This window comes from Cynocephalus volans, chromosome 5 (assembly GCF_027409185.1).
Source record: "Cynocephalus volans isolate mCynVol1 chromosome 5, mCynVol1.pri, whole genome shotgun sequence".
Lineage (NCBI taxonomy): Eukaryota > Metazoa > Chordata > Mammalia > Dermoptera > Cynocephalidae > Cynocephalus > Cynocephalus volans.
Window position 1 is genome coordinate 88,671,776 of NC_084464.1, and position 27,753 is coordinate 88,699,528.

Genomic DNA, 27,753 nt, shown 5'->3' on the forward strand with positions numbered 1-27,753 from the left:
CGCTGCTCCTCTCTTTTTTTCTTACAGTTCGTTTCTTCTGGAGGAAATGGTTATAATTGAGGATTGTGCTTCTTAGGTTTAATTTGTTAATTTTAATTTCCTGAGGAAATATATTTCATCACTGAAGGAAATTATCTTATTATTATTTTGTTCAAATAATAAAAAAGGCCAAAGATGATACGTGGTAATGGTTTTATGTTATTTTTGTGCTGGCATTAGAAAGGTAACTGAATGCTTACATAGAGTAAATTAAAGGTCAGCTTTTCTTATAATTTGTGAGCTTTCCTTCCCTAATGAAAATTGACACATTCTTTTCCACCTTTGGTGGAATGATTCATCTGGCTGGGCCCTCAGAGTCACACTCTGGTTCCTGATATTGGTATGCATCTCTGGATCAGAGCACCCCCTCCTTCCATCGATATGATGCTGAGGGACTGGGGTCTCCTTCTCTGGGGTCCATGTCTGGGGATGGGGAAGAAGGGCTGAAGTAAAGGGGAACCTCATGCCTTGGGACAGAGGGTGGTGGTGATGTTGCCTCTGCCTCCACTGGGGTTGTGCCATAGAAGTGGTGGTGGGTGATTCTGACCATGGTGGGGTGGAAGAAGGGGAACTTCAGAAAGCTCCTGGGGGCTGGGGCTCAGTGGTAGTGACTGCTCAGTGAATCTTGGTTTTGGCTGGGATTTCATTCAAATTTTCCCTTATGTTACTGTTAATTTGTCAACTTGTCTTCCTTTCCCCATTATAAGAGAAGGTCTGTGGGGTCCTGGCCTGTGTCTCAGGCGTCTCTGTCTACCCCACAGGGTGCAGTGTTTTGTACACAGTAGATGCTCACACACAGTAATGGAACACAGATTCTGTTCACTTGTCACCTTTGACATCCATGCTGCACAGTGAAATGTCTTCTCCCAAAGAAGTCAGGATTTTCTAGTCTGAAATAATCACAGTTGAAAAGGAAGATACTTAGGAGATCCTGAGAATATGACACATTTCAGGAGTGAGCAGTGAGCAAGATAGACTTCTATTGAGGGTCTTCTCCCTTTATGCAACTTTTATTGTCCACTTCTCTTTTCTTCCCTCCATTTCATTAGACTTAGGTTGCACGTCTTCATTGCTGTGTAGTAGGTGCTCAATAGATACATACTGAGCCACTTCATTTCTGATGTGATGTTATTTATTCTCTTCAGGCTCTTTACATACTCATGCAGGTATAGGTGGTGAGGCTGAAGTTGTAAGCTCAAAGATTTTGACATTCTTTCTCCATCCTTCCCTTCTTTCCTTCATCCATTATTGAACATTGGTTATATGCCAGGCATTGGATTAAGTTCACAAAAAAGATAACTCTCTGATTTCAAATATATTCCAGTCTAGTGGAGAGGTAAAAGGAAATAGTGGCCACATGGTATGAGGTGTGGGCAGCTGGTGAAAACCTCTCTTTGACCTGTGGGCAGGACCTCCTTGAGGCCTTTGCCGCTGAACTCCTGAATGTGGTCAGGAGTAAGTAGGGCGACTATGCAGTTGTGGATGAATTAACAGGTTCTGCACTTGCCTTTCTCCATTTGTGCAGGATGGAGATGTCTGCCCAGAGGTTAATTTCTAACAGAACTTCCCAGCAATCTGCGTCTAATTCTGATTATACCTGGGAATATGAGTATTATGAGATTGGACCAGTTTCCTTTGAAGGACTGAAGGCTCATAAATGTAAGTCTTATACAATTCTCCAATTGTACTTGTAAGCATAATATGTATTTGTCTTAGCCTCTGAAATCCCCAGTGATTACTTCTGAACATTCTGTCTTCTTACAGAACTGTCCTCTACCTCCAAAACCCCACAAAACACCCCATCCACACATAAGCTGATTGCTCAGGGATGGTAATTCTCATTGATGAAGGACTTAAAAGATTCCCTCAGTGGGGAAACGTGAATTTGTGTCAATCTTAGATTGAAATTTTTAAAAAGGCATTAACCTTTCCAGCTCCCCCAAACTGTAAGTGCTTGAGCTGTTGAAAATATGTACAAAGCAGAATCTGGAACTATTATTAGAAGAACCTTTTTTTGTAACACATAGTCAGCAGCATCCTTTTAACACAATTGATTGTCCAGAACTGTGGAGAACAGTCTGTGTGTGTTCATAATGATAGACAAGAATAGCCTGTGATCATCCCTAACTCCGTGTTATAGGCATGAATTGTGTTCTATGTTATTGGAGTGATTAATGATCCAGCAGAGAGCAAGGAAATGTCTTTCTGTGAAAGGTTACATTTCAACTCCAGTCATAACCGAATGCGGACTGGCCAGCATGAAGCATCCTTGTTTCATTAAGTAGAGTTGACATAATAGGCAGGAATTGCTGCCCACTGCCAGGTCCTGTCTTGGTTACCCCATAAATATCCCTGAAATGTTCAATTGTTTTAGAGTGAATATCCATTGCACTGTAAAATTTTTAGGTTTTTGACTGCTCCTGATTAATGGGACACATTAGGAAATGTAAGAGAGATTAGAATCAGAGATGCAGATGTGGCAAAGGAAATGCTTTTGTTCCTTGAGTTCCTTCCTGGCTGCCTCCACTCCAACCTGCCTTGGCATACAGGAGCCCTGTCTGCACCCATCTGCTGCTCCTTTGCAAGGAGGGCTTTCTATATTTGCTTCTGAAGCATTAACTAAACTACATATCTTTTACTCCTGAAGTGAATAGAAATAATTAAATGCTTTCACTCATTCCTTTATTGACTCCTGCTCAGTAGTTCTTTGTGGGGAAAAAAATCACACATGGAATCCATTAGGGTAAGCTGTCATTGATTATCCTGTGGAAGGCTGTAAATGTCAGGGGGTGGGAATCACCCTCCTTAATTTGCCTAAATTCTTTAATCTGTTGCTTTTCTCAGATAACCTTTAAGTAAGGACACTTCCTTGTTATGAGTTATAGAGGAAATCAGAATGACTGCGCAAATTGCCATATATTTCCCTGTAACGTAGGCTTTTACATCTTGGTGACATCAGCTTTTATTTTTGTGCCACTTTGCTTCTGTTTTCCTTCATTTAGGGTCACAGAAGACAGGCATGGTGCTATAATTTTGGTACATTTCCAGAGACAACTGAGGAAAATCTTTTTGGAGCATGTTACATTCAAGAAATAATTGTAGCTGGAAAAAATTCCTGCAAAACCTAGGTAGAGATGTAACACATTATCTACTTACTGTAACTACTATACCATTAATAAGAATTGCTTTTGTTAGTTTTAACATTCACATCATGAAAAAAGAAAAATGCCCAAGTGAGGACTTAACTGTTCTGATGTAAGAGATCTGATTAAAGTAGAGGCCCTTCCCTTCAGGAACCTGACAATATATGAGACACACAGAGAAGAAGAAAAAACAAACCCCAGATATACAGGGAAATGAAAAGATTGTCAGTTATTGTAATATGTACATTGGTACATTCTCTAACATTTTAAAATGCTGTGATTCTGACCTTCAAGTGTGATTCCTTGTTTTGCTGAGCAAAATACAAAGTCAGTAAGGTGGAGGTTCAAAAGGACAGAAGCGAGACATTTCAAGGGGCAGCATTTATTGAGGAGAGGAGTGACTATATGAGTTATCTTCATGTGTTTTACCTGTAACAGATCATACCTCACAACAATAGCTACATCTCTAGTTAGTCTAAGTTCCTCTGCCTGCTGAAAATAGATTTCCTACATTCAGAGGGTCTTTCATCTGAGAAACAACCTCTGGTGGTCAATGCAAATTCTCCTTTTATCCTTCTGTCATGTATCAGAAGTGGACATATATCTGATAAACATTTGGCACCAGCAGAGTGGAAGTTCATCCATCCACTCATTCATTCATTCAACATATATTTATTGAGCACCTATGTGCAGCACTATTTTAAGCACTGGAGATACAACAATGAACCGAGAAGACAAAAATACCTCCTCTATCAAGCTTGCAGTCTAGTGGGAGAGACAGACAATAAATAAGTTAAATATACAAGCTATGTCAGATGGCAGTTTAAAAAAGGACAAATAGAATGAGGAAAGGAGATATGGAGTATAGTGGTAAAAGTATAAAGTGGCCATGGAAGGCCTTACTGAGGAGAGATTTGAGAAAAGACCTGAAGAAAGTGTGAGATTGAGCTATAAAATATCTGGGGGAAGAACATTCTAGAAAAAGGTCCAAGGCAGGCTTGAACTAGAACATGCAAGAAACAGCAGGGAGGCCAGCATGATGCCAAGGGGAATGAATGAGAGGCACAGCAGCAGGAGACAGGGTCAGAGAGGTCGTGGGGACGAGGGCATTGGGCCTTAGAGGTTATACTAAGACTCTGGTTATTTCTCTGAGAAGTCATTTGAGGGTTTGAAGCAGAGGAGTGGCATCTGGCTTAGTTTGCAGTAGGATCCCTCTGCAACTGGGGAATGAAAGGGATGAGTTTAGAAACAGACACCCATCAGGAGGCTGTTGCCAAGTCCAGGTAGCTGCTGATGGTGGCTTGGACCAGGGCAGGGGCCGTGAAGTGGTGAGAAGTGCATAAATTCTGGATATTTTAAAAAGTGACAAAATTTTTCAATGGGTTGGCAATGGGGTGTAAGAGAAAGAGTGAAGGATAATCGGAAAATCTGTGACCTGAGTAGCTGACAGAATGGAATTGTCATTAATTGAGATGGAGAGGAGTATGGGAGAAGCAGGTTTCAGAGAGGAACATCAGGAGCTCAGTTTTGGACCTTGTTCTGTCAGACGTCCAGGAGAACTTGGGGGAGAGGGTGCTGGGTGAAGTGTAGATTTGAGCATCATCAGCATGTAAGTGGTGTTCAAAGCCAAGAGGCAGATGGGTGTAGAGAGAAAATGGAAGAGGTCCAGAGCTGAGCCCTGGGGCATGCTAGCATTTAGAAGTTGGGGGATTGGGTAGGAAGTAGCAAAGGAGCCCGAGAGGAATGTACAGAAAGGTAGAAAGAAAACTGGGCAATTGTGGTTTCCTGGAAGCCAACTGAAAAAGGGTTTCAAGCATGATCTGTATCAAATGCTGCTGTTAGGTCAAGGTTGTTGAGGGCTGAGCCATGACTACTGGATTTACAATGTAGAAGTTACTGGCAATGATTATAAAAGCAGTTTTAGTGGAGAACTGGGGGTGAAAGGCTGATGGAATCGGTTCGAGGAAAAAACGAGAGGAAAGGAATTGGAGACAGTACGTACAGACAGACCTCTCAAGAGTTTTGCTACAAAGGGAAGGAGAGAAGTGGGTCATTTATGGAGGGCTTAGCTGGGTGAGACAGGGTGTTCTCAGAGAAGCAGAAGCAAAAGGTTGCGAATCAGTGAGTAGACACTTACATTTTAGCAGCACCACACTGGCTGCTGTGTGGAGAAAAGGCTGAGGAGCCATCTGTGGTGGCCACATTCCATGCCTTTTTCTTAGGCCAACTTGCAGATAATACCAGATGCATGTATGGATGAGTCTCAAGAAGTGGACTATCAGGAAAGAAGCAGAGCTGGAGCTTCCAAAGGCTTGGGATAAGATGTGTCATCAGGAGCACAGTGGAGACAAGTGTGGGATCGTCACTGCTGGCTCCTTCCTGGGAATTCATACCACAAAGTTGACCCTAATGACTTAGGAACCAGAAGTGATGTGAGGGCAGTGCTGGCCCTGGTGTCCTGATCCCTTTCTTTCAAATGAAGTATTATCTCTTGTTTTTCATATAACCATGACATGGAAAGGTCACAATTTATCTTAGGAGGTGGAGAGGAGGGGCAGTGCGATGAGGTAGTAGCTCTAGTCCTACCTTAGACTGGAAAAGAAAACGATCATGTCAGCTTTTAGCTGTCTTGTTTCATTCCATTCATTAAAGGTCAAGTCGAGGGAGTTATTTTATTTTGACAGATTCCATATGAGATTCCCATGGGAATTTGTTCTACTCCCTTGCTATAATTAGTCTCCATATGGCTGTGTCTAGAGGAGACAGTGTGGCTGCTTGCTGCTTGGAAGGATTCTCTTGGCTTCCTTAACCCTCTGGCCTCATGAAGCCTCACTCTGCTTAAACCTCTATTCCGACTTCTTCCCAGGAAACGGTGCCTTGGGAGACCAGGGGCTCTGCTTTCTCTATCTTACTGCAGTGCCTATGCCCATGAAACTTGGCATGTAAATAAACCCTAAGAGAGCTTGGATATTCCCAGGATGAGATGGGGATCTCTAATGTTCCCTGTAAGGGGCTCAGGGTGAGAAAATGCCCTCAGGTTGGGTCAAGTGGCAAAGGATGAGGTTAGAGGGAAATTTGTAGAAATAATTTGAGGAAGCAGAATTTTGTTCAAAAGAAAATGTGAATAAACAGAGCTACTTAAAGCATACTGTCATGGGAAACACAGATGCTACATTAGCAAGGAAACATTTGGAAGTACTGTTGGATCATGTGGATTCTCAAATTCTTTTTCTTTTTAGAGCACAGCTTTATAACCCCAAAATCATGGGTTTGGTTCCCTGTACTGGCCAGCCACCAAAAAAAAAAAAAAAGGATTCTCAAATTCTAACCACAGCCCTCCCCCCTGAACTTCCCCTGCCCCATGACTTCTCTGAGGGCTGTGACCCCTTCATAACCCACATTGTTGCTGCTTTTTGAGCAGCTTGCTGGGGTACTAGAAGGGTGGACGAAAGGGACTGGGCTGGGTTAAAGGCACCCTCTCCTGCACCTCTGGGGATCAGTTCACCATTTGCAGTGTGAAAGCTGTCCTCACAAGAACTTCCTAGTAAACAGATTTGAAAACTCTCAATCAAATGACTATATTAAGTTCTAAATAGAGGACTTATTATAATATTGGCATGTAATTTTAGAATTTGCTTTTGCTATGCAGGCAGTTGATAAAGTACACTGTGTGGAACTGTTATTTGTCTGTACAGTGTTTCTTCACAGTCCATGCCTGGATAATTGAGATTTTATTGTTCCATGTTAGTTGCACTTGAGTACATGTGTTTTTTGGTACTTGTCCTTATGTCTTTTTTTAATGCCTCATTTCCACTATATTAAAAAGCAAAGTCTACAATTTCTATTTCTTTGGCAGTAAAAGTTAAGACTCTAGGAAAGAAACATTAGGTGTGCATCCAGCATGCCGAATAAATGTTGTTAACCTCAAGGCAATAGTATAGGATGAAAATATGAAGTTTGAAGGTTAAATTGTTAATGTGATTTCGTCACTTTAGGAAAAGTGCTGCATATATGTAATGTAATTAGAATAATGCTTTACATTTAAACACATTTAATATATAAGCTCCAATCATTTATTATTTAAAGATGCTAAACATCCTCACTGTATTCCCACATAGGTAAACTTCTTAGTACAGAACAGAAAATGTAGACTGATTCCACTCTGTTGTTCCCCAAATTCGAGACCCTACTGTGTGTTGCCAGGTTCTGTAGATAGTCTAGCCTAATCCCTGTCCCAGAAACATACACTCCTGACTATTTCCTGAGATAGGATCGAGGAAGGGCCTATTTAGAGAAGCACAGACAAGAATGTCATGGGCTTCAAAGGAGGGAGAGATCACATCAGTTTTCTTGGAGAGTTTTTCATAAAAGAGCATTATCATCACAGCTGTGACAGAGCAGGTTAGTGCAGAGATGAAAGCTAACGCTTTGTGAAGGAGATGGTGTCAAGGATGGACTTGGAAGGATGGATTGACTTTCATTAGCTCAAGTTGGGGAAAGTTGTTCCAGACAGGTAAAGGTAAAAGCCCCTATAAAGGTGTGTGTGACGAAGCTGTGGCAAAGAGTTAGGGTAAATGCAGGGACGGAATGTCTCCTAGTCTAATGGGAAACACATGGGGTTTAAAGGGTGGGGGTGAATAGGGAGAAAAGTATGGTAACTCTAAATATAATAGTCAGCACCTGTGGGGTGCCTTCTTTTCAGATGCCAGACATTGTATAAAGTGCTTTACATACAGAATCTCTTTAAATCTGGAAAAGGAGGTCGAGTCTTTTTTTGTTGGAGAGTTTTTCATAAAAGAGCAGTATCATCAGAACTGTGATAAAGCAGGTTAGAACAGAGATGAATCACAGGAAAAGGTAGAAGGCAGGGAGAGCACTCAGGAATCCATTTGTGTGTTCTCTGCCAGTGATGAGGACCTGAATTATTCCATTGTGAACCTAACTGAAAATGCAAAATTGGATTGTTGGAGTCAGAATCCCCTTTAAACTTCAGATGACAGTCTCTGCTAGAAATTGTATTTTCTAACTCAAGACAAAGGACTAGATGACCCACGTTCTGTCCTGGATTCCTTCACTGAGAGAGAGAACTCTACGTTAACTGAGATTAGAAATCCATAGGTGACACCCTCACCCTCTGTTCTCTGTATCTCATCAGTTCCCAGTTGACTTCCTCTTTTATTTCATGTATCAAAGCCTCTCCCCAAAGCTCAGATTCTTTGAATATCCAAGCTTTAAACTACTGTGAAATACTAATCCCAGTATTAACTGTTTTGCAGATTCCATTGTGATTGGATTTTGGGTTGGACTTGCAGTCTTTGTGATTTTCATGTTTTTTGTGCTGACCTTGCTGACCAAGACAGGAGCCCCACACCAAGAGTAAGTTTGGGCTGATCCTAAATGCTCGTTAAGCCCGCAGGGAACTGAGAAACAAATGCTAGTACCCAGGCTGGGGTTGCTTCCAGTGGATGGAGAGAAGGGGCTGGTTACGGATTTGCTGCTGGGACCCACGTACCTGTGGGGTCAGATCCCATTTTCCTCTTAGCTTTTTGCCTCTTGCTTCTGGGGCTTATTTTCAAGTGGACTCTTGTGAAGTCATGTTTCTTGGTCCTTTCTTGCGGTCTTAATGCTAATCCAGGCCTGATTTTTATATTTAAATATTTATTAATTAGGATAATTATTTCCAAAAGGATTTAGATGACTCACCAAATTAAAAATGGTGAAAAAAAGACCATGCAAAAATACGATAAAAACTACTTTAAAAAAATATTTCGAGGAGCAGAGAAATAGTTGTTCCTAGGTATTCAACTAAATTAATTATTGACAGTCATCACTGAGTTCAACACTGAGTTTCCTTGAAACTAGGATAGAAAGGGAAACACTGTGGATTATGTAATTCTCATAACATGGCAGAGAACATTAGCTTTGGGCTTTGGATTTATGGAGGAAGTTACTACATGGATTTATGAAGGGTGCTTAAAGAATGTTGAGTAACATCAGAAAGTATTATTCAGTTATCATTTGTAAAAAATTCAGAAATGTCTTAGGGGATATCTATTGTTTATACCAACTCTTCAAAAAAAAGGAAAATAACACGTTGAATACCTTATTAGTCGGTCCCAGCAGGCAACAGATAGCACATTCAAATTGGTCATGAAAAGAGCTTTTGATAAATGGGCTATTCACCAAATGTGCGCAGGGAGAAGGGAAATGGCAAAGGGTCATGGTGGACCCCAGGGCTAGCAGCACTGAGGAGCAGTCACCATCCTAGGTCTCAAGGAGCCAGGACAGGAGCCACAACTGGAACCCAGGAGTCAGCTGAGAGGAGCTGTGATCTTGGGTCAAGGGACACTGCTAGTCCAATGTAACCCCTTGGGGAAGGAGCCTCCCTATAATGACCAAGACCTCATTCCTCTTCCTCCTCCCATCTCTTGCCGTTGCTCCCCATTGGCCGAACACAACCAGCAGCCAGAGGCTCCAGGAAGGGCCAGTCTCAGCACACAGAGCAGGATGTGGGAGGGTGGAGAGAGACCTGGGAGAGTCAGTGGAAGAAATTTTGCACAAATCCTAACATGTTACATTGGGTATCTCATTCACTCCCAGCCTGCAGGAGCACTCTCGTTATTATGTCTCATCACACAGTGGTGAGAACATCAAACAGTGTCTGTTGTTCATTTTTCAGCCTGCACTCCTGCTCTGGAACTATAACAAGTGTCTGGGTAAAAAGAACAGTTCTGCCCGCCACTCAGCTATTTCCAGACATCGGGGGCTGGAAAAAAATTTAAATGCAAACATTTTAAATGAAAAGAAAATATCATTTTATTGAAGTATGTGGAAACATATGGCTGAGAATCTCTTTAACAACCACTAAACTTTCCCTTTTCTCTCTCCGTGTCCTCATAAACATCTGCACACGCCTTTGCTTCTATTATATTGGTCCAGGGAATTTGAAAATGTGGTATGGATTGCAAGAGTAGTAAGAAAATCTGAGAACAAACTCAGATTAGGATACATCTCATAGAGTGGTCATAGAATAATATTACTCCGTTATCTTCTTTTTCTCCAGAGGGACAGATGGATTTTTGCAGGGTTATTGAGATGGATTTATTTGACATAGGAGGCAGGTGATTTTATAGATAGGAACACCCTAGCACATAATAGAATATGACTTCTTGTGATAGTTGATTTTATATGTCTACTTGGCTAGGCCATGGTACCCAGATATTTGGCCAAATATTGTTTTTGATGTTTCTGTGAAAGTGTTCTTTAGATGAGGCTAACATTTAAATAAGTACACTTTGAATTAAGCAGATTACCCTCCATATGTGGGTAGGCCTCATTTGATCAGTTGACAGACTTAATAAAAAAAGATTGACCTTCCCAAGCAAGAAGAGATTCTTTCAGCAGACTGCCTTTGGACTAGAACTGGAACTCTTCCTAGGATCTGTAGCCTGCCAGCCTACTCTGCAGATTATGGACTTGCCATCTCCCAAAATTGTGTGAGCCAATTCTTTAATGTTCTGTTGTTTCTATTTTTCTGGAGAACCCTGATTAATCCGCTTGCATAGGGTGTCTTAGCAACTCTGGGTAGCTGAGACTTAGATTTCCAGTCTTTCAGTTCAGCCCTACCACTAGATGCTCTCTCTTTTTGATCTTTGTTCTGCTCTATTATAGAACAAGGGTCATTGTAACCTTGCACGCTTCTAACAAGGTTAAGGAGAAACTCTGCCCTTTTTTAACTTTTAATAAAATAATGGGTCAGTCCTCAGGGCTACACTCCAAATGCTTCTGTACACAGTCTGAGGCAGTGTAAGACATGGCATTTGGTTGTCGTATATAATAATAGAAAACTGAAAGAATCAGACATGTGGAAAAACTCTTCAATAAATCTGTTAAAAAGACTTTTAGATCTTCTCAAACTTGACATTTATTTGGCAAGAATTTTCTTTCAAAGTAGACTTTTTAAAATCCATATAGCCAAGCTTAATAGAAAACAATCAATTTAAGTTTGTGATAATTAAGGAGGGGAGGATGAAACATCACTGAGAGTAATAACATGAGCCATTTTTTGAGTGTTTACCATATGTCAGCGTCTACTAATCCCTTTATATATATAATCTGACTAAATCTTCACAGGAAGAAGTAAGTTTCATAAGTTTTCCTACTTTAGATGAGAAAAATGAGGCTCAGTTATCTATCTGAGGTCTCAAAGGTAAAGAAAACTGTGGTCCCAGGCCTCAGACTAAAGTCTTTTTGATTCTGAAGTTCCCCTTATTCATTACTACACCAAACTATCTCAGATTAGTAATTTTTAATTTCTTCCTCCTATCGAACCAAATATGTTAGCAAGCAAACAGATTTGTTTCCTTCTGTCACATACTGGACCAATCATGGGCTCTGGAGTCAAACATTCCAGGTTTACTTAGTGAAACTTTGAGCTGGATTCTTAACCTCTCTGTGCTTGAGACTCCTCACATATAAAAATAAAGTAGTATCTGTCTGCAGTGATTACTGTAAAGATGACATGAGAGAAGTGAGCAGACTCTGGAGCTGCTGGCATAAGCTGGGTCACAGCGTCCCTCAGTAAAGGTCAGTCACTGGTATGAACTGAAGGGTCTAGGGAGAAGGTAAGAGGGAGAAGATAAGGGAACCCATCTTCCCATGCGACAGGCAGACTGTGTTAGTCTGTTCTACTGTTTATGACAGAAATACCTGAAACTGGGTATTTTATAAGGAAACAATATTGCTTACAGTTTTGGAGGGTGGGAAGTCCAAAGTCCAGGGAACACGTCTGGTGAAGGCCTTTCTCTTGGTGGTGGCTTCAGCAACACAGGGTATCATGTGGTGATAAGGCTGAAGCAAGAGAGAGAGCTTCTTACGTGCTCTCCTTTTAAAGCCATCAGAACCACATCCGTGACCTCCATTAAACCATCAATGGATTAATCCATTTACTAGGGCATGGTCCTCACAATCTAATCACCTCTTCAAAGCCCCACCTTTCACTTACCATAATAGGATTTCCCAACCTCTTAACACTGTCACAGTAGGGGTTAACATTCTAATACCTGGAACTTTGGGGGACACAATTCAATCTATAGCACAGGCCCTAAACATTCATGTTGTATCTACACTGATCAAAACATTACCTCATTCTACTCCAGCTCCAACTTGGCTGGGTCTCACAATGAAACAGTAAGATGAACTTAGAATGGTGGCTAAGAAGAGAATTGGTGGTGGGTTGGAAGGACTGATACGTCTGAAGACTCTCTGGGTGGTTTGTCACAAAGAACAGTTACTTCCTCAAGTAGGTTATCAGGCAGCATCCTTTTGGAACATACGACACTCAGGTTAAGATACCTGATCAAGTATGGAATCTCAAAATGGACTTGTGCTAGATCTACCACTTAATTCCATTTTTTTCTCCATGGAGTCATTTTTTGGTCACATGGGAAGAGTATGAGCGCCCCCTTGGTAATAGAAAGACACAAGGATGGCAGATACAGCCACCTGTGCCCACAATAAATACCACTAATCAATTGTGTCATCTTCCCTGCATGGCCAAGACTTTGCCTCAGAATCATTTTCAAAACAGGACTCCAGGCAGCCACCAGGAATCAATCACAGTTTACCTGAAAGAGAAAATATATTTGCCATCCCTGGCTGGACTTTTAACAGTGTCAGATGGCAGTTGAGATCCATTCCATTGCATAGAGCCAATACTACCACAGTAAAATGGGCGTTTTTATTTTTTGTCCCCTGAAGTTTTCAACTTGGGATCATGTTAGGATAAGAACTTCAATTCTGGAATCACGAAGTACTTAATGGCTTCTGTGAAGATAGGGAATGTATAAGTACAAGTCAGGCTAGAATAGGCTGAGACAGTAACAACTCCTTAAATCTCAGTATAACACAACACAGGTTCATTGCTCGCCCAAACTACATGGCCGTCGAGGTTGGCAAGAAGCAGACAGAAGAAGCTTCTCCACTTGTAGCCACACTGTCTCCACCACTTAACCTGCTGGGTTGCTGTGGAGGGAAAGAGAACACATGCAGATCTCCTGCCTGCCCTTCTGTTTTCCAGTCTGGAAGTGTTTTTCAGTCCGGAAGTGTTCTTCAGTCCTGGTGTCCCTTCCTCCCACAGCTCATTGGTTAGAACTGGCCACGCCCACCTGACTGCCCCTGGCTGGGAAGCGGGGTCTTCCATGTGCCCGGAAGAGAACTAGATACTGGTGAGCACTAGGAAGGCATAGTGCAAAGAGAGAAAGACATAAAGCTGACATCACCTTTCTGAAAAAGCTTTTAGGCCTAAGAAGCAACTTGGAAGGGGATTATCTTTCCCGTGGAATATTTGCTGCTGTGTGAGGAGAGCAAAAGCTCTTATCAGGATCCTTTATGGACAGTGAGACTAAAAGAGCCATTTCTCCCTGCTTTCTCAGCAGAGGAGCCATTTACTCAGTGTGCTGTCTTGTTACAGCGGTATAGCACCATATCGTAAATCTGCCAGAAAGGCTTGGATCACATTTTTATGTTGAATATTTTTAACTTCTTTTAAAAATTATGAAACCCAGACATCATACACCTCAAATACCCTCCATTTGTAGCCTTTGCTATGTGCACCTTGTCTGGGTGGGGGTGTTCTTCATTTAGGGGTGAGTGCAGGATTGTTCATGACTTTATAAAGATGGGAAGTACGTTTTACCTTGAATTGTAATTTACTTGAATATGGTACTCTGAAGGATGGGTACGTGCAACTAAAAGCTAAAAGAAGGAAAATGTCAGAGTTCAAAATCTTTGATAATGACCATGTGTATTAGTCCATTTTTGTTGCTATAACAGAAATACCTGAGACTGGGTAATTTATAAAGAACAGAAATTTATTTGGCTTATGATTCTGGGACAGCTACATCTGGCACGGACTGCAGGCTGCTTCTACACATGGTGGAAAAGTGGCAGGTACAAGCAGATCATATGGCAAAAGGAAGCAAGAGAGCAAGAGAGAGAGAGGAGGTGCCAGGGTCTTTTTAAACAACCAGCTTTCACGAGAACAAATGGAGTGAGAACTCACTCATTAATTCCCCCACCCAGGGAGAGCATTAATCCATTCATGAGGAATCCACCCCCATGGCTCAAACAGCTTCCAGCACTGCCACATTGGGGATCAGATTTCAACATGAGTTTTGGTGGGGACAACACATCCAAATTCTATCACCATGGCCACAGGAACTAGCGGGCAAAGAGCAGATGCAGCAAGTAGTTGCTGAGAAAGTCCTGTCATTCTGAGATGTCTACCACTGTCAATAGGTAGAAAATCGATTTTATGTATCTGTTTCAATCCATAAACATTTGTTCAGGAGGTACTTTTAATTCCCCATCAATTAAGAGGTGTTTACTGAGTGTGCAGCTACAGACTCTTCCGAAGGCATTTCCAAAGTAGTAGAATCTTTCCTGCCCCAGATAGACTGACATCTACCTGGTACCAATGAAAGCAACCAGAAGGCATTTCCATATAGAAGGGTTTGGTCAGCATCTCCGTTAGGGCTTATTACATGACATAAAGTGCTCAGCATAGGTTATGGTTCCATAAATGTTGGTGGTTATTATTTTCTCACTGGTGATTAATCACAGAAGCTTTCACTCTTAGTAAGTCTTTGTTCAGCTTACACATCTTTAAAAGCCCACTGGAAGTAACTGCTGGAAATACCAGGTGCCCACAGGCTGGTCTGCCCATCACTTTTTATGAGTGGAACAAACTTGAGGACAGTCATGCTAAGACTTTTGGCACAGCAGCAGGCACTTCATTTGTAAAAACTCATCATAAATCTCTAAAATCCCTAGGGGAATAACCCAGAGCACTACATGTGTTGTCCCTCTGCAGATGGGGGTGGGTGGAGTCTGTTCTCCTGTCTTGATCTGTCTTTTGGGTCACAGAGAAATGAGCACTTCATTAAGCACAGGTGTGTCTGTGCCTCTCATAGGAATCAGAGCTTTGGACAAGCCTGCAGATACCACTGTTCAGTACATGGCATTTCATAAAGTACTCATTGAGGTCTAATTACCGCAAGGCCCTTTGAGGAACACAAAGATGAACAAGATACAGCACATCAGTGTACAGGAGAGAAAAGACCATACACAAATAGCTGTGATATGAGGCAGGAAAGGATGCATCTGTACGAGAAGGTTAGTAAAATACAGCAGGAGTGCAGATGAGGGACAGGTTCCTTCCCGATGGGAGATCACAGTCTTCACAGAGGCAGTGACATTGGACTTGAACAATTAAGAAGGTATTTGACTTTGACAGATGGGTGGAAGGGCGTATCAGGTAGAAGGATCAGCACAAGCAAAGGCACAGAGAGGGGCAGTCCTGAGTGCACTGGGAGCCAGTCAGGTCCTGTGTGGCTGGACCATAGGGTTAGTGGCATAGCAAGGGGACTGGTGAGAGAAGACCCTGGAAAGGCCAGGTGATGTGAGAGTGGGGAGTCTGGAATATTAGGCAGAAGGGTTTGGGGATTCAAGGAAAGTTTGTGAACGGGGCTTTCATGGGGAGTACATGATAATTACTGAGCAGTTGTCAGAGGACTGGATGGGTCTTTGTGTTAGATGCACTCTGTTCAGATATGGAGAATTCCACAGGTACAGAACACATCTTGAGAAGAAGAGAAGGCCACGAATAGAACAGTCTGAACAGTCTTTATGTTCTGGCTGGTGGAGTTCGGTGATGTTGTAGTCAATATGTTAAATCCAAATTGCATTTCTTATAATAAGCTGAAAATGAGGAGTACAAATTCTCAAAACAAATAAGTAAAAAAAAAAAAAACCCAAAACCCCCCAAAAATCAAACCTAAAAAGCAAATGTTTTCAAGATGCAGGGTTCTATCAAAATAAAGTTTTTTTTTTGGACCGGTAAGGGAATCGCAACTCTTGGCTCGGTGTTGTCAGCACCACGCTCAGCCAGTGAGCGCACCAGCCATCCCTATATAGGATCCGAACCCGCAGCCTCGGCACTACCAGCGCCACACTCTCCCGAGTGAGCCACGGGGCAGGCCCTAAACAGTTGTTTTTAGAAAGTCAGGATGACACAGGAGAACTTCTTGCAAATATTCTTACTAGATCTCAATTTCATGATGACAAGATACTAGGAGTATTTTTCAATACTCTTTCTTTATGATAGTTATAATATGATATTAATTGCTAGCTCAGTAAACATCTCCAAGTTTCTCTTTCTTTCAAGGTTCCAGTTGAAGCTGTCTCTTGTTTCAACTCTAATTCTAATTAAGGTAGAATTTAAAATGTTTGGGCCTCATAATTTTTAATTTTCACAGGTGTAACCAAAGCTGTGGAAGGCAATGTTGATTTTAAGCTCTTTTAACTGCTTTAATAGGTGCTGGTGAGCATTATTTTTCTGTTTGCCACCTGAATTTGAGAAGAGAAGGTTGCAGCTAGCCCTGTTCTCTCTGTTATTGGAACGTACATTCTGTGGAGTGTACGCAGGCCACCCACAGGCACGTGTTTTATAAAATTGGAAAGACATCCTTAACAATAAGGCACACATTTCTTTCCTGAAAACTGAATTAAGAAAATATCCAGCTGCAAACTCCCTGCTGCCTAATCCATGAGCATCCTTAGATAGTCATACTGCATTAAATATTTGAAAATAATTTCAGGTGTGACTCATGAGGGCCAGGCTGCTTTAAGACAAGGAGTCCTCTAAGGATGGTGTTTTTACTAACTATCCTTCAGGTCATTTGGCAGGAAGTCTTCTCCAGGACGTCTGAGCCCCTGCAGCCACCAGGCTGATCATTTGTGAAAGATGCAAGATGCCCTTTTAGTAGGTTTATGGCCCATGAGCTCCTCATGGTTTGGAACAGGTTTGGGAATGTGGGGAGCATTGTGGGATGCAGTCAGGGACTGGGTGGCTTCCCTTTGCCAAAAATAGGTGCAGGAGAGCTCTGGATGTGATTGGTTTGCTGGACCTCCCATATCTCTGGCTGTGGAGTCCACACACAGGGTGAGCTCTCTCTCCATTAAGGCTTCTGCCTTTAAGCCTTAGCTGAGCATGCCTTTGAACTGATTTCTGACCTTGTGGAGACTGTAGGAGAGGCTTTCTGCCGAGACAAGGGTTGCTTTAGTTTCAAGATTTCTTCATCACTGATGCATTCATTCATTCATTTAACAAAAATGTATTGCGCAGCTACTATGTGCCTCGTGCTGTGCTAGTTACTGGAGACACAGGTGAGAAATACACAATGCTTGCCTTTAAGAGCTCATAATCTTAATGAAAGTGCCAGACAAGTGAAGAAATGGGCATCATACAGAGTGAGGAAACAGAGGGAGAGAAGCACCCTGTATTCCTGGAGAACATTCTAACTCAGATTGGAAGAGTCAGGGAAGGCTTCTAGGAGGAGCTGTAGATTGATGCAGGGCCAAGAGGAATTATGAAGGTGGGTTCCGGTTCCAGTAAAGGTGGAGTAGTTTGTTGCAGAATAATCTGGCAGATAACAATTATAAAATCTGGACAAAATATAAAAAACAGCTATTAAAAGGTATTAGAGAATAAACATAAGCAGACAAAAATGAAAAGGCTTTTGGCTCTTGAAAGAAGGAAACTGCACTCGCTTATGTCTGTGGTTATATGACTTTCTACCTGAAGTCTTCCAATCCACAAGCATGGTCTGTCTGTCCACATATGTAGGTCTTCTTTAAGTAGGTTGTCTTTTTTTACTTTTTACAAATTCCTTTTGTAATGTTTTGAAATTTTCAGAGTACTGGTCTTTTTTTTGTTTTGTTTTAAAAAATGTATTTATTATTATTTTTGTGTATTCTAAGATGTTGTGGAGCAGTTGGAGGGAGGGGAAGAGGGAAAAGGGAAAGAGACAGGGTGGGAGGAGGAGGAAGAGGAGGGTGTGGTTGAGGCCCATGGCACACCCCTCATTCCAACAGGGGAGCCCTGGGCACTTCCAGCACTGACTTGGTGGTCTTCGCTGGGCTGGCTGCATGCTGAAGCCTTTGGCCCCCCACCGCCCTGGAGCCTAGGGGGCTTTCAGTTCTTTTAGGTTTTATGGGTGTTCTTTGGTGGTGGTAGACCTTTACTGGTTAATATCAGAACTTTGTCTTTGATCTATGGGCATTTTGTGTTTTCTTTCAGTTCTATGTTGGATTATTAGCTACCCCCACCACTTAAACTCTGCACTGGAATTAATTTGTTGTTCTTTGCTTACTTCTAAAATTGGGGAACTTCCTGTGGGGACCAGCACTTGAGCCCTGTGTTTGAGCTAAATTGCTGCTTTGCTGCTGATTCCCTGGTGAAGGTTTTCTCTGCAGCTTAGGTTTTAATTGTTGACCTTATAAGCACTTCTGGGTCTTGTGAGGTCCAGTACACCTGGGTTGTGTGGAAACTCTGGTCTGGGCCTGAGTCTTTTCAGCAAAGTGCACCCCCTACAGTTCTACATTCCTGACCAGTCTCCACTGAGTGGGCTTGTGCTGATTGGAGGGCAGATCAGCTGTTCGTGCTGTGCCCCAGTGTTCCTCTGGTGGCCTATCTCCCCCACCGCCCACACTCCAGACACTTCCCATGGGGCAGGTTGTGAGCTGGTCCCTTGTGATGACTCACTGGCCTCTGAGTGGCTCCTTTTTTCACTTGTCTGTGGCCCCTCCTGTATGGGTCCACGGGAACCCTGTTAGTGGTCTTGCTGGCCTGGGGGCCACCTAGGCCTCTTCTCCCCTGCTGCCTCCAAGCAACTTCATATGAAGGGCACAGCTGTGGCTTTTGCCAGCTCTTGCTCTGTGTGCTCACCAGGGACAGACTTGAAATGGTTGGGGCTCAAAATAGTCAGAGAGGTCCTTTCTTTCTCTAGTTGTGCTTCTGCTTTCATGAACTCTGTAAGTCTCTCCTCCTCTTCCCCTGAGCTCTAGCAGCCCCAGCTTGGCCGTCTTTGCTTTTTAATAGTTGTAAATTGGTTGATTGTGGGAGAGGCTGACTCTGGCGACCGTATATTCCACCGTCTTGATTCTCTGCTACCCCTGAGTACAAGTTTTCAACATGTTTTGTTCCTACTAATTTATTCCTAAGTATTCTATTTTTAAAATGTTATTGTGAAGAGAGTTTTTTTCATTTTCTTACTGTTTATTACTACTAGTATATAGAAATACAGTGATTTTTGTATAAGGTCAGTTGAAAGAGAAGTCTGTTTTAACAATGGTGCTGGAGCAGCTGGATAAATATGAGGGAAAAAATGAAACTTGTCTCAATATGGATCATATTCCCAGAGTAAAACCTGGAATCACACTGTCTTATAGAATTTTCTGTGATGATGGGAATGTTTTCTGTGCTGTCCAGTTAGGCCACATGGCCACATGTGATTACTGAGTACTTGTAATTTGGGTAACATGACCTTGAAACTAAATTTTGAATTTCACTTAATTCATTTAAATTTAAATAGCCACATATAGGTAGTGGCTATTGTATTGTACAGCATGGTTCCAGAAGAAAGCACAGAGAATATCATCATGACTTTAGTGTAGGCAATTATTTCGTAGAGAAAATATAAAAAGCACTGAACATAAAAGAAAGAAGTTGATTAACTGAACTTAATAGAAATTTCAACTTCTGCTCTTTAAAAGACATCTCTGAGAAAATGGAAATGCCAAGTCACAAATCAACAGAAAATGTTTGCAATACCTATGTCTGACAAAGGACTTGTATTTAGAATACATGACAAAACTTCTGAGTCAATAACAAAAACCAAACAACCCAACTATTAAAATAGGCAAAAGACTAGTGCAGACACTTCACAAAAGAGTATAAACCAGTAGTCTGTAAGCTGATGAAAAGGTGCTCAATGTTATGAGACATCAGAGAAATGCAAATTAAAATCACGAGATTTTGTTTCACTCCCCTTAGAGTGGCTTACATTAGAAAGACTGACAAAGCCAAATGTTGGCAAGGATGTGGAACAACTGTAATTATCACAAGTTGTGGTGGGAGTGCAAAACAGTACAACCATTTCTCTTTGTGGTTTCTTATCAAGTTAAGCATACATCTACTATGTGAGTATAACCCAGTAATTCTACTCTTAGGTATTTGTCCAAGTGCAATAAAAACATATATCCACAAAGAGACTTTTCGAGAATGTTTATAATAGCTTTACTCCCAACAGCCCCAAGCAGGAAACAACCCAAATGCCCTTCAACAGGAGAATGAGTCAATAGATTGAGGTATATTTATACAATGTAATACTGCCCAGCAAGAAAAAGAACAGCTATTGTTACATTAAACAACATGGATGAATCTCAAAACATGCTTAGCACAATCCAGGCACAAAAGGCTGTATGTTGTGTGATTCCACTTACACGAATTTCAAAAACAGGCTGAATGAATCTTTGGGTATAGAAATCAAAACAGATGGCCCTTAGGAAGCGGCAATTAACTGGAAGTTCAAGAACAGGCAAAACTAATCATGTAAATAGAAATCAGAGCAGTATTGCCTGAAGGGGATGGAAATTAAGTGGAAGAAAACTTTCTAGAATAAAGGCAATAAATGTTCTACATTAGGGTGGTGGTTACATAGGTGTATACGTTAATAAAAATTTATTGAATTTTATACTTAAGATCTGTGCATTTCATGGTATGTAAATTTTACCCAGCGATGGGATGAATAATAACTAAATTGAAGGAAGTGGGGTCTATTATCACAGTTTGTCACATATAGGTCCTTTAGTTTATCAGTCAAGGAATTGACTGAGTATTTAGTGTTTACTGAACTGTAAGAGCACAAAGATGAACTTGTTGCTGTTCTCAGGAGGGAACACTGCACTATGGTCACAAGAGATCCTGGGGAAGAGGCTAGAGGGGAGCTGGGTGGCCCTGGGAGCCCCAATTTAGTCTCAGGGGGAAGGGGTGGGGAAGGCATCTCAGAGAGGCTTTAATGTCCATCGCCCTGGCTCTGCCCTGGGAAGGACAAAACTTTTTTGGTCTCCTGTGCCTTAGTTTTCTAGCAAGGGTGGTTAATGGACTCAATTCTTAATTCTAAGGGACCATAGCTGTGTTATGGAAGAGCCGCTGTGTGCAGATGGTTTTCTGGGACTGCTGCCACACTCTGCGGGTGCCCTAGGCGGGCAGAAAAGCTGTTTCTCACAGCTCCTTAGACTTGGAATTGAGGAATGGTGTGGGTCCTGGCAATCATAACTATGCCTTTTCCAAAAGCTTTCAGCCCCTTTTTCCTAGGTGACATTTTAACATATTAGGTCACAGGTTACTGAGCTACTCATCCCTTTTCTCAAACATTTTAAACCTAAGTGATGTGACAGTTGGGGGAAAAGTCGTTTACTGAAAGACAAAGAAGACCACTTAAATTTGCATTAGAGCGCAAATCTTCAGAGTCTCTCTAACGTGATTTTCCTCACAATTCTGAATGCATGACATAGTGAATATTGTACTCTTGTATAAACCCTTGATCTTCACAACACATTAGTGGGCAATGAAATTTGTTAAGCAGGCTTATTACTAAAAGGAAAAATTCAGGCTTTGGAGAGGAATTTCTTGCCTGATGTCACCTAGGTAATCATGCTAAGAGATAGATCTGATACCAATGTCCCTCAGCTGGCTGGATTATAAAGCTTCTAGGATTGCTGACCTCTGAAATTCAGGTGATTTTGGATAATTTAGAGGTTAGTGATAGATGATCAGATTTTCCAGACCTGCAAATTGAATCTGTGCTTTCCTGCTTCGTAAGTGCTTTGTCCTAGTGTTGGGATGGGAAGGAAGAGATTTAAGAACTGAAATCACTGAGAATGTTACTCATTTGTTGAACAGACTCTAGGGCCTGATTTTGGTCAGATTGTGTCCCAGATTTTAGAATGTGTTCAGACATGAAGGAGTCACTACATGTAGTATCAGGTTTTCAACTCACCTGTGCTTCTCTTTCATGCACTTGTGGGACTAATTGAGGGTTTTTTATGCATTCATTCATTACTCATTTATTACCATTGAATTGCTAATTTGTTCTACACTAAATGAAACAAGGAATTGGGATCCCCAGTTGTATCACTAACAGGTTGTGTGACACAGGCAAATTGCTCCTTACCTCAGTTTATACAGTTGTAGCATGGGTATAGCAATTCTTACCTCAAGTGACTGCAGTGGCATATTTGAGGATTGAGATAAATGTATATTGCAATGTTTTGACAAATATTAAATGCACCCCTATGAGAGAGTATTGTTGCTGTGTGGGCCAGCATGAGTTAGGCCAGTGGTTCTAAACTTCAGTATGAGTAATGATCCTTGGGGAGTCTATGAAAATACAGATTACTGAGCCTACTTTCAGAGATTCTGAGGTATGTGATGTCGGAATCTGCATTTTAAGAAGAACTTCAGGCAATTCTGATGCAGATGATCTAAGAACCCCACTGAGAAACACTGGCATATGTGCAGAATATTGGGGACTCCTCAGGAAAGCGTCTGTTCTCAGAGTGATCCAGGGCCCTCATCTAGAGCCGTTTGCCAAAGGTTAATTTGTACATGTTCAGAAGTGATGCCTTTCATTTCTGATGTTTGTCTGCATGCCCTGAAAGGGACTAATACTCAGTAGGTACTTAGTAGAAACATGCCGGCCTCCCCTACATGCAGAAAACCATGATTCTGCAGGTGAATAGGCTGGAGGGTAAGCAGTCTTGTCTCTTCCTTTTCTTTACAGCAATGCAGAGTCTTCAGAGAAGAGGTTCAGAATGAACAGCTTTGTGTCAGACTTTGGAAGACCTCTGGAGCCAGATAAGGTGTTTTCTTGCCAGGCCAACGAGGAGTCCAGGTCTCTCTTTCACTGCTACATCAATGAAGTAGAACACTTGGACAGGGCCAAAGCTTGTCACCAGATCACAGCCATCGACAGTGATGTCCAACTCCAGGAAGCCATCAGAAGCTGCAGGCGGCCAGAGGAGGAGCTGAACAGGCTCATGGAGTTTGACATCCCCAACTTCGTGAACACAGACCAGAAGTCCTCCTTTGGGGAAGATGATCTTCTGATTTCTGAACCACCTATTGTTCTAGAAAACAAGCCAGTTTCCCAGACCTTGCACAAAGACCTGGATTAAAAAACATGTTTTCCTGAAGATGTGGGTTCTGTCTTTGTATGGCAAGATATAAAATTGCATGTGTGTGTGCACGCATGTGCGCATGTGAGAGAGAGACAGGGAGATAGAGACAGAGGGAGAGACAGAGAGACAGAGAGAAGAGAAGAAAGCTGAGTAAGAAGAAAGCTGATTAAGCTGAGGGCTTTTTGTTTGTTTTTGCCTTTAAATGCATTGGGGGTATTTTTTGTATTAAAGTATTTACATTATCTCACATTCCTTCTTGTTGGAAAATTTGGCCAAATCCTCACTGTCAATATTCTTGAATGAAGGTTAGCATCCTGCGCTCCAATCTGACCCTGACACTACCATGCTCTACCATTAGCGAGATGCTTTACCTCTCTGGGTTGCCACATTTTTAACTTTAAGGTGAGGTATCTACAGTTGATGATCCATCCCAGCTGTGATGTTTTGACTTTTTAATATTTAAAATATGACTTTGCATCCAGAGGAGGCAGGGATATGCATAAAGCAGTATGAACTAGGGCACTGCTGCCTATCTCTGTAAGATTCCCAGAATTTCTATACCTTCCACTGAACCCTTAATTGAGCCCAGCTTTAGTCAGGGGGTCCAAGTGTCTACCAAAATGTCAGGAGACCGACTTTACACAGTTACTGGGGCCAACATTTCTGCTAGGTTGTGCTGAAATAGCTCTTCTGAGGACCTCCAGCCACCTGTGCCATGGGGATTCCTGGGAACGGGCCTGTCCTCAGAATGATCAGAATGAGTACCAATCTATGGTATATCACATGACACTCCTGTCTCCAAGAAATGTAGGGAAGGTTGTCAGCTGAGTGAGGGGAGATGCTTCTGTGTGTCTCTGTGTTGGTGTGTCTTTGCTGTGCCATCGCCTACAGAACGAGAAAAATACTATTTCCATGGTGTCTGTTTACTTGGCAAATGTATATGTGATGGTCATTGGCTTTGAACTGAGATGGTCAGTGGGTTGTAAATACCCCACTAACAGGTATTCAGGATGGCTGGATTATGCTGGCATGTGGGCAACACAGAGTTGATTTCATGAAGGAGTCAAGGCTGCATGCGGGGGTGGGACACACCTGGTTCTGCCCCCACAGTCATTGCATGCATAGCCAGCTGCCAATCGCTGGGCAGCATTTCCGCTATGAATTTGTTCACTACCTGTTTTGCTTAAGCTACAAAATAAATGCATTTGACTACACAGGAATTTTTTCTGGTTCTTTGTTTTCACACATACAATTTTTCATTTCCTTAAAAATTATACCATGTCTATAATGCCTCCTAACTTTCTGAAGTGGGCAATGCTGACTCTCATCTCTGGGACTCTGGCAATTGACCTGAGTCTGCATGAGATTTTACTTAGGAATTATTTCACTAAAAGAAATCCCTTTCCTGTAATGTCTTTTAAGGAAAATATTATTCTTTAGATCCTAACACTAAAAAGTAGAACAAAGCAGAGAATATTTCTTGTAATTAAAGCTACTGTAACACATTCTTGCAAGTAGATATTTGCTATTTTCGCAAATATTTTCATGCAAGAGAGCAAGAGTAGCAAAGAATGCTGATTCAATGAGTTCCCACTATTATGAGTATTATCATTTATAATTTACTTAACCAATTATAAATTATGTGCTATTTCTTATTAAGGTTCAAAGCTACTCATGTGGTATCTTATTTAGAAGCACATTTATTAGAAGACTCAAAAATATTTAAAAGTTGGAAAAATACCCATGACTATACTGTCATTTTAATGAACTAAATGCTGAGAATTGTGAAGGTCTAAGACTTCACCCCTCTTGTTGCAAGTTAGCTTGTCACAGTCTCATGGATGCAGCCAGCAGATACAAGACTCCTGAGTCAAAGGGAAAGAACCTCATTACAGCACGGCAGGCAGCAGGTGCTTCCTGTTGGTGTTGGTTCCAGAGTTTATTTCCTATTGTTGTTGTAATAAATTACCATAAAATTAGTGACTTAAACACACAAATTTATTCTCTTACAGTTCTAGAGTATAAAAGTCCAAAATCAGTCTCAGTGGGATACAATCAAGGTATTAACAGGGCTGTGTTCCATCAGAAGACCCCGGGGAAGAATTTATTTTCTTGCCTTTTCTGGCTTCCAGAGGCTGCTTACACTTCCTGCCTCATGGTTCTCTATCACTGTGACCTGCTCTTCCACTTTACATCTGTCTCTGACTGTCCTGCCTCTCTCTTATAAGGACCCTTGTGATTACATTGGACTACCCAGGATAATCTCCCCATCTCAAGATGCTTCACATAATCACATTGGCACAGTCCCTTTTGCCATGTAAGCTAACATATTTGTAGGTTCCAGAGGTTAGGATGTGAACATGTTTGGAGGGGCCTTTAGCTTGCCAGTCCTCCCTTTGGCCCAAAGGTTCATATCCATCCCACATGCAAAATACATTCACCCCACGCTGATATACTCCAAAGTCTCAATTCATGATAGCATCAACTCAAAGTGCAATATATCATCCAAATCTTACCAGCTCAAAGTCCCAAATCTCATTACCTTAATCATCTAAATCAGGTATGGGTGAGATTCTGGAAGGAAGAAAGGAGTCACCAATCTCAAGAAATTTCAAAATTCAACTGAGAGAACTCTATTAGGTTGCAAGGCCTGGAAATAATCTGTGGCTTGTGGCTTTATTGTTTGGGCTCCTTGGAGTGATCCTTGGAGTGATCCTTCCTTTTTCTTGAAGTGTACAATGCATTTGTAGCTGAGTGGTTTCATCAGCCTGTTTCCTGAATGTAGAATTTTAGGAGTCTGACAGCATTCTTTTATCTTGTCCTCTCCCTGTCCCGTTAAGTTCAAGTTGGCAGTGTTTCTGCTGCTGTGCCATTTCAAGTATCTATGGGTCTCCTGGATATGTTACAGGAATTCATTCCATTAGGCAAGAGGCTCCTCCACAAATCGTTTCTGAATAGCCGCATCTCTATTCCTCACCTCTGCTCAGTTAGGTTCATGAATCATACTCCTAATCTCTTCAAAGAGCCCTCTGTGTAATTTAATACAAAAAGGAACTTTTTGCTCCTTTCAAGACACTAGCAAGGGTTGTCCAGTCCTACCCTTTTCTTTCTCTCCAGAGCATGCTTTCCTAACAGTGAATCTCCTAGTATTAGTGTCTTTTGCATTATGAACAGGTTAAGAATTTCCCAGATCATCAAATCCTGGTTCCATTTCACTTAATGGTTCTTCCCTCAATTTCTTTCTTTCCTTTTGCATTTAACTATAACAGCAAGAAGAAACCAGACCTTGTTTTTAATGCTTTGCTAGGCAGTCTCCTTAGCTAAATGCCTGAGTTCGTTTTTTCCAGATTTTGCTTTCTATATAACTGCAGGACACAATTCACCTAAGTCTTCTGCCACTGTGTAACAAGGATCTCCTTTTCTTGAGTTTCCGATAACACATTCCTCATTTCCATCTGAGGCTTCACCTGCAGTGCCTGTAATGTCCACATTTCTACAAATATTGTTTATGATGATTTAGGTATTATATGAGATATATATTTTTCCTACCACACTCATTATTTCCTTCTGAGTCCTCACTAACAAATTAACATCCACATTTCTACCAACAGTCTGCCCAAGGCAATCTAGGCATTTTCTATCATGCTCCTCAAAATTCTTCCAGCTTCTGTCTGTTGCCCAATTCCACATATTTAGGTATTTGTTACAGCAGCAATAAGAAATTGATGTAGTTCTCCTTGCCCTCAAGTCACAGGGGGAGGAGGAGATGGAGGGGCTCAGGTGGACGCTGTGCACCCACCTCAGGTTAAATTCAATGGGTTGCTTTCCTTCTGAAAGCTGCCAAGACTTTGCCAAAGCATACGCTGTGTATGTGAACTATTTTATTATCTACTGAAATACTAAGCAGTAGAACAAGAATCCATCGTGCCTCCCAGAAATGGTGTATGGTAGAAATAGGAAGTCTTTATGGCTAGGCCAGGCTTTTAGATATCTTGAGGGAGGCGGCTTCAGTCAGCCTGTGATCAGTGGTCGTGAGTTGGCAGCCTCTGCTGCTTCTTGAGGCAGATGTGTGTGGGGCGTAGAGAAAATATTCTTGTTTTTCTACAGAGTTGGGGCTTTTGAAGAAATCTTGCTAGGGATCCTGGGCTAAGAGCTAACTTTGGGAAGTTAATTTACAACTACATAGTGAATGAGAGAAAACCAAAGAAATATGCCTGACTTAGGAGGTATGTGTTTACATTTTAAGGGGAAATAGCCAGGCTCAGTGGTGCGTGTCTGTAGTCCCAGCTATTTGGAGGATCAAAGGATCGCTGGAGCCCAGGAGTAGGAGTTCCGGGCACAGTATGGTGACGTTGTGGGAGCAGGGGACCACCAGGCTGCCCAAAGAGGGGTGAACTGGCTCAGGTTGGAAATGGACCAGATCAAGGGAAAATAAGTTCCGGGACCTTGGAGACAGCTCTAGATCATAAAAGCTAGAGATACTCAGGAC

At 41.8% G+C, this 27,753-nt stretch overlaps 1 protein-coding gene across 1 annotated transcript; it reads left to right on the forward strand.

Annotated features, from left to right (window-relative positions):
* The first annotated feature begins 1,565 nt into the window (after window positions 1-1,565).
* MRAP2 (melanocortin 2 receptor accessory protein 2) lies at window positions 1,566-23,261 on the forward strand. Its single transcript, XM_063096070.1, has 3 exons — window positions 1,566-1,698; window positions 8,459-8,558; window positions 22,868-23,261. Exons 1-3 carry the CDS (start codon window positions 1,566-1,568, stop codon window positions 23,259-23,261), a joined length of 627 nt encoding a protein of 208 aa, XP_062952140.1.
* The last annotated feature ends 4,492 nt before the right edge of the window (window positions 23,262-27,753 follow it).

Excerpts from the sequence above, each read along its gene's own strand:
- MRAP2 (XM_063096070.1), top strand. The coding sequence starts at position 1,566 with ATGGAGATGTCTGCCCAGAGGTTAATTTCTAACAGAACTTCCCAGCAA. Across the intron at positions 1,699-8,458 it reads AGGACTGAAGGCTCATAAAT|ATTCCATTGTGATTGGATTT; the intron begins GTAAGTCTTATA and ends ACTGTTTTGCAG. Across the intron at positions 8,559-22,867 it reads ACAGGAGCCCCACACCAAGA|CAATGCAGAGTCTTCAGAGA; the intron begins GTAAGTTTGGGC and ends TTTTCTTTACAG.